We start from the raw sequence: 10,672 nt of genomic DNA on the forward strand, positions 1-10,672 counted from the left end.
CCACCCGCCAAATCCTGTGCACTGGAGGGAGGTTGCGGCTGGGCGGGGGAGTAGGGGAGTATTGGAGAGGCCAGGGAGCTGTTAAAGGGGCCGTGGTCTGGCAGAGAAGCTGTGCCCCAAACCCTTCAGGTTCGGGGGAGGGTTACGTCATCTCCCCTCTCCCATTCAGTAAATTTTACAATATAACCTCCTCCCCAAGCCCTTGGATCCCAGCTTCTCCAAACTACACAAGAACGGTGTTCTGTCTCTTTAATAACTTTACTTGGGGGCGGGGGCAGGCAAGCAGGTCCTCTTCTCAGCGGGCACCGTCCACTGCAAGAAAAGAAGGGGTGGGGGAGGAGGTAAGGTCGAGGCAGGACGAGCCCTACCACTGCAACCTGAAGGGGGATTGCCTCGTACCACTGGCCTGGAGCGGCTGTGCCCGGAACTAGCCTTGGTCCCCCCAGAGTGAATTGACTGTACCATTGTTTATTGCTGTGGGGAGGTGGGACATTACCATGCAGAGGGCGAGAGGCTGGGAGGGGGAGAATTCCTTCTCTTCCAGGTCCAGGGTGGACAGTACCATGTGGCCTAAGTGGGGGGGGGGGACACAGATCCCAGACTGTACCAAACCTCTTTGAGACATCGGGAGCCAGCTGCTTATTGCCCCTCCCCCGGGGTTCTCTTGGGGATAGGGAGGCAGGTTTCCTAGGACTCCCTGATTCTAAGTGACAGGTCTTGGGTTCGCGTTCCTAGATTCCAGGTGCCTGGGATTGATCCCCAATTGGTGGGAGAGGGAAGGACTACAATCCCAGCAGGCCATGAGGCCAAAAGGCTTGCCTGCCCCCTTCATTTCTGCCCTTTGAGCTTCCTGGGACTTGTAGTTTTCTGCGCTTGTTCTGGTCCCGGGACTGGGATCAACCGAGGGGTCGGTGATCCAGGGACCAGGGCATACCATGCAGGCGGTAGTTGGGGCCGCGGCAGCGCCGCTCCGGGTGTCTCGAGTCGCGGTTGCCTCGGAGGGCGCGGTGGGCCAGGGGCTGCAATGGCCGCCCATTGCCACTGAGGCTCTGGAAGATTTGGGACGGCGGGTTCTGGCTCAGGAGCCGCAGGGAGTGCATCTGGAGCAGGGAACCAAAGAGCAAGAGCGCTGGAGGTGCTTAGAGATTGCCTCATCAAAGCTAGAGGGAAACTGAGGCCCGGGGAGGAGAAGGATGTGCAACAAGGCAGGGACTCCCCAGCTGAGGATCATGGAGGGCAAAGACAGAGATCCCGAGTCCAAGCCCGCCTCCATCCTCTACCCCTCACCCTTCTTTCCCATTCCAACTCCCTGGCTTTGGGGAAGGACCCAGGAGGAGGGAGCCACCTGCAGGGAGGTGACATTGAGGGCTCGGTCTATGAGGATCCAAGTGACGGTCTCAGAGCAGGGTGGGGTGCTCAGCGAGCCCTGGTAGGTGATAAAGCCGAAGGACTCCGGGAACAGCTGCTCCAGGCTCAGGTCCTGCACGAAGTAGGCATCATCTGCCAGAGAGACCCGGGAGTGAGAAGGCACCCAGCTGTCCTGGAGCAGCTCCAAATCCTCACCCAGGAGGCCCTCCTCACCCACCCCCAGACCCAGGAGTGCCCCCCCAGCCCAGGGAGACCACTGCAGGCTGGGCCCTCACTTTTGTAGGAGATTCGGGTGATGGTATCCCTGTTTAGGAGGCGGCTCAGGAAAGGGTTCGAGTTGGCAGCAACCTGGGTGGGAGAAGGCTGCTAAGAAGGAGGCTCTTAGCAGAGCAGAGGTGGTGACCAAGGCCTGACACCCCCAGCCAGAGGTCATCCAGCCTCAGGTGAGCAGAGCACTAAAGGCCTGAACTCTGGAAGAAGCTCCAGGGCCTTCTAGCTCTGCCTCAGTTTCTAATCGTGTATAATAAGGAGGGGCTGGACTAGTTGGCCTCCAAGGTCCCTTCCAGCTCTAGCCCCCACCCCAGGGGGCTTCTGAACTTCACCTTAGCCTCCCCTGAGGGGAGGGGGAACTCATCCCTGGCTGAAGCAGGACATTCTACTTTGGGACAACTCTCTCTGCCAGGAAGGTTTGCTTGGTGCCAGGCCTGAATCTTCTCATCTGTGAGCTTCCCACACAGAGCCTAGGTCTGATCCCCCCTTCGAATAACAACCTTCCTCCCGCCTCACTCCCCGGAGTCTTCTCTTCCCTGCACTAATCCTCCCCAATTTCTTCCAAGGAGAGCTCTGGCCTGTGCTGGGCATTGAGTGTGGGGGAAGGGGGAGCAGATGAGGGAGGAGACAAGGGCTTTGAGCTGGGTGCTGGGCAGTGAAGGGGCCCCCTTCTGCTTCCCCTGCCTGGCACCATCATGGTACTGGAATAATGATGGCAGCCATCTGCAGCACTAGTGCCAAGAACTGTGCTAAGAGCTTTACAATTATTATCTCATCTGATCCACACAATGACCTGGCAGGGAAGTGCCATAGGCATTCCCATTTTACTGATGAGAATATTGATACAGAGATTATGGACTTGCCTAGGGTCACCAAGGTAGGAAAGGTCTGAAGCTAGATTTGAACTCAGGTCTCCTTGACTCCAAGTCCAGTGTTCTATCCATTGGGCCACTTAGGACCTTGACAATGAGGGCACCCCAGCCTTGTCTCAGATATCTCCAGTCCACACATTCTGTCCTAGAGTCCAACTGGACAGCAGTCTGCCCGGGGCCCTTAGCCTCTGGGTCTTTGCTCAGACCCTTCTTGGGACCTGAGGGAGTAGCCCTGTCCCTTTTTCCATATCAATTCCCAGGGTCAATTCTTACTCAACCTGTAAAGTCAAATCCCACAGCTCCTCCTCCCCCATCTCTGCCTTTGTCTGCCCCTACTTTGAGGAGAACAGATGGCCCTTAGGGTCCTGCACCAATGAAAACACAGGCCTGCACTGATACATCTGAATTGTGGGTAATTTTGGATCAGGGCTCCCCTATTAAACTGCCAGCTCTCTGAGGGCAGGTACCAAGACTCTTCTAATCCTGGCGTTTCTGCTATTGCCTGGCCCAGAGACCTGCCCCCTCCTGAGCCTCTCATCATGTTTGGTCACTGGAGGATACTCCAAAGATCTTTGAGGTGCATTTAAATCTGGGACTCATGAGATCGGTTCAGAGAAGGGTTTCGGGCTCTTGGCCTTGGCCTTGGCCAACAAAGAATGGAGGATACCTCTCTGAAGAATTCCCCTGCCTCAGAGAACTTCAGAAGGCAGCTTTCTTTAATATGGGAGAAGAGGGGGGGGGGGCAGAAATCCAGATACTTCACTCCTGTATCCTTAAGGCCATAGACATTCACAGTTCCTGGAGCCAGAGAGCCAGGGATGCCCTTCCCTTCAGGCACCTGGCATCCTCAGTTCCTGTGACCCAAGTGCCCCCTTCTGCTCAGATCCTCAGACAAGGACTTGGGCATCCTTTCCCTCAGCCTCTCAGAGATCCTCTCCCCCTCCAGGATCCATGGATCTCTAGCCCTGCTCCTGCCACCTCCAGTAACCAGAGAGTGGAACTCACATTCACAAAGAGTGCCAAGACAGCCAGTCCGTTGGGACCCCGGGAGGCTGCGCTCAGATTCCCATAGAGCTCTTGGTTAAAGTGGATCAGCTGCACCTGTTGGTGAGGGGGGGAGGGGAAGGAATGAGGCAAAGACAGACCCTGAGATGAGTCAGGCTTTGGGATGGGGCAGGAGAGCCAGCCTCTGGCTAAGGGGTGGGGACAGGAGCAGGGGGTGGTTGGTGCTGTCCAAGGTTTAATAGTGGTCAGGCCCGAGGCTGGCAGAGGGACCCATCACCTCTGCCGAGAAGCTTTCGTGGTTGATCTGGTGCTCAGAACCAGCCCCATCTCGGGCCCCAAAAAGGAGGCGAAGCTCACTGAGCCGGTGGCTGTAGAGGAGGGGCCCCCCGGATACATTGACCACAGGCCTTGGGGCTGGCAGGAAGGAGACGTGTCGGCCAGTGTTGTAGAGCGTCCCCCGAAGCTGAGACAGAGAGAGAAAGTGTGGGGAGGGGCGGGCAGAGACCACGCCCTCCACCCTCCTGCCTCCTCCTACCTGCTGGAGACTTTGGGAGGCCCAGGAGGGAGAACCCGGCCCCGACTTCTCTCCAGGAGCCAATGTGGCGTGAGGCAGTGGGGGCCCCCAGGAAGAGCGCCCTCTCTGTCGGCTTTCTCCCGGCCTGGGCCCTTCTGCGGCCTTTCCCCGCCCCACCGGACAGTGCCACTCTCATTCCTCCCCTCCCGGGCGGCCTCGTTCCACCTCCCACAGGGGCCTTCGTGGCTGGGGTTCTGGGGCCGGCGGGCAGCGGGAAGGGATCGCTTCCAGGCCCTTGCGGCCAAGCTCGTCACGGCCGAGGCTGGGGCTGGGGAGAGACCCTGAGTCTAACGGGCAGGGCCGGCCCGCTTACCTTCTCTCCTCCCGTGCTGAGCCGCAGCGGAGGGAGGAAGGGGTCGTAGAGGACCCTTCTCAGCTCTATGTCTACGGGGCTCTGCCGCTTCCCCACAGCGCACAGACTCCAGGCTGCGTTCACCAGGCCCCAGAAGGGCGGCCCTGGGGAAGCAGGGATGAGGGGAAGTAGAGGCAGGAGAAGTGGTAGTCAACCACTGGTGGAAAGGAGGGCTCGCCTGAATCCCTGAAGGCAAGGGGGATGCCTGGGTTTCTGAAGGGACAGAACAGGGGCTGGGGGAGGGGGACGCCAGGGTCTCTGTTGTAAGGAACTGAGGGAGGGGACTTCCGGGTTCCTAAGGGCCTCATGCACCGCTTTACTCCTCCAGGATCTCCCCATCTCCGGCACACAGCAAGAAAACTAAAACTCCCAGCAGCCCTTGCAGAAGCTAGTGCCTCTCCCGAGGGCGCTTCTTCCCCAGTGCCTCATGGGAGTTGTAGTTTCATTATCTCCACGGCCGAGCAGGGCAGAACGTTTGGAGGGTCGTGGAAACGCAGGGGGCCGAGGGGGAGGGGTCGTCTAAGTCCCTGGGAACGCTGGGAGCCAGCGAGGCTAGCAGGGCGCCCGCCCCCGCGCCTGCCTTCCACTCTCGCCCACTCACTACTTCAGATGCGCATCTGTAATGGCTCCTTCGCTTCGGGAGGGAAGCTGGGGGAGGGGTGCTGAGCGGGATCAGGAAGGGGACAAACCGAGTCCCCCGGAGATGGAAATGGTCTGGGAGTGGGGGGCGAGGGTCCCTGGCGGAGGGAGGTGTGGAATAGGTCTTGGACTGGCAGAAGGCGTCAGCGTGGTTGCCCCGGTCCCAGAGAGGCTGGGAAGAGGCGAGGGGAGGGAGCAGTCGGGGGGAGGGAACTGTTGAGGCGGGGAAGGGAGCTGTCCGAGGGAGAGCGCCTTGGGATCCCCAAGGGGGCGGGCCTGCAGCTGCGGGGTGCTGGGTTCTCACACTGGGTGCACCTGGGACGAAGCTGCCCTGCAGATTATCCTTGTAGGTCCACCAGTCTTCAGGGGCAGGCGCAGGGCCGATGTGAGCTGGGGAAGGGAGGGGGGGAGCAGAATGAGTCCCCTCCTCGGCCGCCGGACAGCCCTCCTCTCTTCTCCCCTCCCCCATGCGCCCCTCCCCAGCGTCCTTGGCTCTTTCAGCCATCTGAGGGGCTTTTCTTGCCACCTGCTCTGGGAAACCTGGAGTTCTCTCAGCCCGAAAGGTCTCTCGGTCTAGTCTCTCTGTCTCTCTAAAGTCTCTGAGAGGTCTCTGAGTTCCCAAAGAAATCCTCTGTGCTGGGCATCTGTGAGGTGTCTCTTAGAACTCCGCACATCCCTCCCAGAGAGGAGAGGAGAGGAGACCCCCCACCCCCCACCCCTTCCTGCCTCCCCTGTCCCAGAACTCTTACCTGCAGCTCCCAGGGCAGCCCCGAGGAGCAGGGCCCGGGGCGGGCTGAGGCGCATCGGGCCCCCCATAGCTAAGGCTCCGAGGTCCCAGGCACCAGTGCCTTCAGGGGTCTCGGTCTCTCACAGCCCCTTGTTTTCTTCTGCCCCTCTGCCGCCTCTGGGTCTCTGTCCACCTGGCTTTCAATGAGTATCTGCTGTCTCTGAGTCTCTTCTGCTTTTCAATGGGAACCGACCCCGACCCGCCCCTCTTGCCCCCCTCTTCCTCTGCCAAGGGGCGTCCAGCCTCCAAATCCCAGAAGAGTGAGGGGAGCTCTCCCCCAGGCTCCTTCTCTCCTTCCCTACCTTTTCAGCCTCGGCTTTTTCCTCCCAGTCTGTCTTCCGTTCTATCTCCCTCCGTAACTCCCCCTTCTCTCTCTTCCCTCTCTGTGTCTGTCTCTCTCACACCTTCCTCTCTCTTGCCTGTCTCTCCATTTCTTCTCTTTGGTCTTTTCTCTTCCTCCCTCGATGCACTCTTCCCTTTAAAGCCCCCTCAGAGGCTCATCCCTCTTTCCTGGTGTCCTTCTCTGGATCCCTTCTCTCCCCCTCGGTCTGTCTCTGTCTCCCTCCCTCCCTCCTTCCCTCTCAGTATCTTTCCCCCTTTTACCTTCACCACGGTCTGCTTGCCACTCTCTTCCCTCTCCTCTCTAGGTCTCTCCCCACCTTTATTTCTCTCTCCCTCCCTCTCCCTTCATTTCTCAATCCTACCTTCCCCACCTTCTCTCTGGATTCTCTCTCCCTCCTCCCTCTGCCCCCTCCCTTTCTCCCCTGCTTCTCTCCCTCCCCCTCCCCCTCTCTTTGCCCCTCCTCTCTCTTGCTTCTCTCTCCAGTTTCTTGCTTCTCCCTCCCTCTCCCCTTCTTTCCATGGGTCTCTTTTGGTTGGGGGGGGTAGGGGCTTAGATTGAAGCATGGGGGCACTAAGGAGGGGGAGGAGGGTCCCCTGTTCAGGCTGCACTGGGGGGAGGAGTGGCCCAGACACCTGGGGCCCCATCCTGGCAGCTCCCATTCTCTGCAGGAGGAGAGGGGGAGGGGGAGCCTTAAGGTGGATCGGGGAGAATCTTGCTCCTTCCCGGGCCTGGCTCTTGCCCTCCTCCCGCCTGCCTTCTCCCCCCAGACCTCCCGAGCTTCTCAGGCTGCATCAAGCCAGCCTCCTAAGCAACCCCGCCCCCTCCTCACTCCATCCGGCGCCTGGGGCTGCCTTAATGGGGCTTGGGGATCCTCTTGGGGAAAGCCTGGCTGCAGTAAGCAACACTGACCGCCAGAGGGCGGCAAAGACCAGAGAAAGGGGAGGCGCGGCGATGAAACCGAGCCAGATCATCTAGTGATCAGAGCCTGGCGGGCGGGCGGGCGGGCGGGCAGGGGCGGCTGAGGGAGATAGGAGGAAAGAGAGAGCCGCCACCCGAACAAGGAAGGAAAGTGCCCGCGCTGGGGCCGCGAGCAGAGAGAATCTCCAGGGGCAGCGGGGTTGGGATGCCCCGAGGGAGGCGGGGCGCAGCAGCGGGCCAGGCGCGGCTCGGAAAGTACCGCAAGGCGTCCGAACCTGGAGAGGTCTCTTGCTGTTTGCTCCTGGCGGCCATGGGGAGCCGCTGGGGTTTGTGGAGGGGGGCAGTGACTCACTCGTCTCCCCTGCATTTCAGGAAAAGCCCCTCCGCCGCTAAATGGAGCGGAGGGGAGCGGGGAGAGCTGGAGGGAGGGAGGCGAGGCGAGGAGGGTCTGCGCTGGGGCTCTACCGAATATGTGCTGAGGGTGCAAACAGCAGAGCAGTAACCGCGAAGAGCTCCCTCGGGAAATGATTGGATGGCGCCCTGGCCTGGGGCGGGGAGCACAGAGTAGGCCGGCTGGGCTCCCGGGAGGACGCAGGACTGGAGGTGGGAGCTGGGCGAAGCCCCCGACGCCATCTTGGGACTCCATTCTGGCGCCCAGCTTGTGACTGGTGGGAGAACGCCTCGCCCGCCCTCGCCTTTCCTGGCCGGGGACCTGGACCCCCGGACTTCCTGTTCAGAGACCCTTGACCCAGGGCCTGGGCGCCGGCGAGGAGGGCTGGAAGGAGCCTTCTGCGGACCTGCGGAGGGGAGCCAGCGGGACCCCGCTTTTCCCTCTGGGGACTGTGCCTGCTGGCTCTGCCCCCCACTTGGAGAAGCCCCTGGCGATGGGCTCGCTTCCTTTTTGGCCAGGGCCCAGGCCTGAACGGAGGCAGGCCTGCGGGGCCCAATGAACTGATGGAGCCAGTGAATGGGCAGGAGAGCTGGCCCTAGTCCCCGGGGAGGGAAGGGGGCTGCTCTTCCAGCCTCCAGGCCCAGTCGGGGATCCCCGGGGGAGATGGAGGCCCCAGCTCGGGCTTGAAGGGCTTCCCCGCCTCCCAGAGAGCCTTCGTGCCCACACGAGCTGCCTGGAAGGAACGGAGAGAGCAGAAGGGAGATGTCTGGGAAGGGAGGCCTGGGCCCCGACCAGGGGCAGGCAAAGTGGGGGGAAGCTACGGGGAGGGCAGGAAGGGAGGCCTGTGCGAGGCCCCAGCTGTCGATTTCATGGCCATCCGTCTCGGGCACTGGGAACAAGGCTGGGGTCAGGGAGAAACACATGTAACAGCCAGTCCTCCTCCCCCTGGCAGGCAGGGCCCACCCCAGCAGCCGGCCTTCACTGGAGAGGGGTCAGAGGGCCACCCTGGCACGGCCTCCCAGGAGACAAAGGAGCCCATCTGCCATTGCAGGGCCTCAATGGGGGCAAAACCGGCTTTTGGGCTCTACTAACAGGGCAGAGCCAAGAGGGGAGGGGAGGGGGTGGCCCTGGCCCCCTGCCTTGGGCTCCCCAAATCTGGGCTGCCCAGTGCCGCTGTGGGCCCTGGTGGAAGATGGACTCTGGAGAGGGCGAATGTCTGGGGCAGGCCTTGCCCCTGTTGGAGGAAGTGCGACCACAGAATTCTTCAGATCTCTGAAGGGCTGGTGGAGCAGGAGGGCGGCCCGATCTGAGCCAGCCCAGAGGGCAGGCGCAGGAACTGGCAGAGGCTCCCTCCCCAGGTCCCGGCCACCCCGGGGGTTAAATGGCTGAGGGGTGGCTGCCTCCTGGCTCCCCAGGCCCCGGGAAAGGGGCAGGTGAAGGAGCAGCCACAGGAGAGCCTGAATCACAGGCAGCCCCTCGCACCTGTACCCCTGGGAAAGGAAAGCTGGGGCAGAGAGCCCAGAGGGAAGGCCACACCAACCGCCTGCTGGCAGAGACACCCTAGGCAGGAGAGAGCTGATAGAGCCCCCCCAAGGTTGGATTTGAACTCAGGATCACCCAGCAAGTAAGCCTCTGAGGTCACATTTGAACCCAGGACAGCAGCTCCTAAAGGTCACGTCCTGGAGATACAAAAGAGGCAAAAGACTGTTTCTGCCTTCCAGAAACTTCTGGTGGAAGGAGGGGAGATGAAATACAAGGAATCCACCCAAAGCTGGCTGTTTACAAGAGAGATGGGAGATAGTGAAGGGAGCTTCAGAAGGCTTCCTGTAGGAGGGGGCTTAGCGAGGTCAGCAATCAGCCTGGAGGACAGAGAATGCTCCAGGCATGGGAGCCAGGCGGTCGAGGGGCCCAAAGATGGGGGTGTCGTTGGAGGAAGAGCTGGGAGGCCGGCATCCCTGGCGCAGGGTAAGAGAGGAGCTGGGAGAGCTGGGAGGGGAGAAGAGAAGGTTCGGAGCAGTCTTGGGGGGATGAATGAGGGATGATCACTTCAGGAAGAGCACTGAGATCGCCCGGCAGTGGCGATCTCGAGCCCGGATAGATGGGACTGGAGGAGAAGCGGAGGAAGCAGGCGGCAGAGGAGCTCAGGGTTGGGGATTGGTGGGAGTGGATGGCGAACAGCAAGCATGGATGAGACACCTGCTGTATGCCAGTGAGACGGAGGGAGGCAGCTGGGTGGCTCGGGGATAGAGAGCCAGGCCTGGAGACAAGAGGTCCTGGGTTCAGATCCGACCTCAGAAACTTCCTCACTGTGTGACCCTGGGCAAGTCACTTGACCCCCATGGCCTAGCCCTGACCACTTCTGCTTCAGAACCAATATGCTTTATGGATTCTAAGAGGGAAGGTGAGGCTTTAATGAAAAATAAATGAAAGAGAAGCGGGGAGTGATAGGGAAAAGATGACGAGTTCAGTCTGGGGCAGGTGCTGGGTTTTGTTCCTGACCAAAGATGGCGAGCAGCTGTAGGAAGCCCCATGGTGAGCCTGAAGTGGAGGGAGATGGGGCTGGTGGGAGCTGGGGAGGCTGAGGAAATGGCACAGAGCCTGGAGCTTCCCCTTCTCAGTCCTGTCCCAATGCTCTGTGTTCTCTGAGCCATCTAAGGAAGTGGAGAAGAGAAGGCTGGGAGGGGCGCAATTACCATCTTCAGTCCTCAGAGAGGGTGCTGGGTTCGAGAAAGAGTAGGACGTGACCTGTTTGGCTCTGGGGCAGCTCCAGAGATCAATAACGGCCCATAGATGGGAAGTGTAGCATTCCAGGCATATTCACATCGATGAAATTAAATGACTGTATGATTACGGTGTCTTCAGACACGAGGTGCTACTCTGATATTTGTGAGTGGAACCTTGACCCGGCCACATGGCTGTTGCCTAAGACAAACTCATGAGCATTTTGGCTCGGAGTCGAAAGCGCAGGTGGAAATCTACACGCCCATCAAGGTGTCACCTTCACCTCGCCATCCAATCTGAATTGTCTCTGCTTTGTATCGTCATTGCTACGTGCTTGAGAGTGCTACCCAATTACACTCTGCGATAAAAACAGAAGGCGGCCCCATGAATTTTCTCTTGGATCTTCACTCTGCTCTGGGAACCTCTCTCCTC

General features: G+C 60.1%; 1 protein-coding gene across 15 annotated transcripts; it reads right to left on the reverse strand.

Annotated features, from left to right (window-relative positions):
- Positions 1-235: 235 nt before the first annotated feature.
- CA11 (carbonic anhydrase 11) lies at positions 236-6,718 on the reverse strand. Of its 15 annotated transcripts, none has more exons than XM_007506700.2 (11): positions 6,170-6,625; positions 5,830-6,000; positions 5,396-5,470; positions 4,403-4,545; positions 3,793-3,978; positions 3,516-3,611; positions 1,644-1,716; positions 1,346-1,500; positions 935-1,100; positions 497-570; positions 236-312 (listed from the first exon to the last, which is right to left on the reverse strand). In XM_007506700.2, the coding sequence occupies exons 2-11, from the start codon at positions 5,894-5,896 to the stop codon at positions 259-261; spliced, it is 1,089 nt and encodes a 362-aa protein (XP_007506762.2). In that variant the 5' UTR covers positions 5,897-6,000; positions 6,170-6,625; the 3' UTR covers positions 236-258. The 15 variants fall into 15 exon arrangements, with proteins under 15 accessions (XP_007506762.2, XP_007506765.2, XP_007506761.2 ...); XM_007506703.2 differs by having other exon boundaries at positions 5,830-6,004; positions 6,471-6,624; XM_007506699.2 differs by having other exon boundaries at positions 5,830-6,004; positions 6,170-6,624.
- Positions 6,719-10,672: the final 3,954 nt, after the last annotated feature.

The sequence above is a fragment of the Monodelphis domestica genome, chromosome 4 (assembly GCF_027887165.1).
Source record: "Monodelphis domestica isolate mMonDom1 chromosome 4, mMonDom1.pri, whole genome shotgun sequence".
In the NCBI taxonomy this organism is placed as follows: Eukaryota; Metazoa; Chordata; class Mammalia; order Didelphimorphia; family Didelphidae; genus Monodelphis; species Monodelphis domestica.

Bases quoted from the DNA above. Each gene is read 5' to 3' on its own strand.
- CA11 (XM_007506700.2), bottom strand. From the start codon at position 5,896: ATGGGGGGCCCGATGCGCCTCAGCCCGCCCCGGGCCCTGCTCCTCGGG. The intron at 5,471-5,829 runs GTAAGAGTTCTG...TCCCTTCCCCAG, and splicing joins GGCTGCCCTGGGAGCTGCAG to CTCACATCGGCCCTGCGCCT. The intron at 313-496 runs GTAATGTCCCAC...CTTTTCTTGCAG, and splicing joins AGCCTCTCGCCCTCTGCATG to TGGACGGTGCCCGCTGAGAA.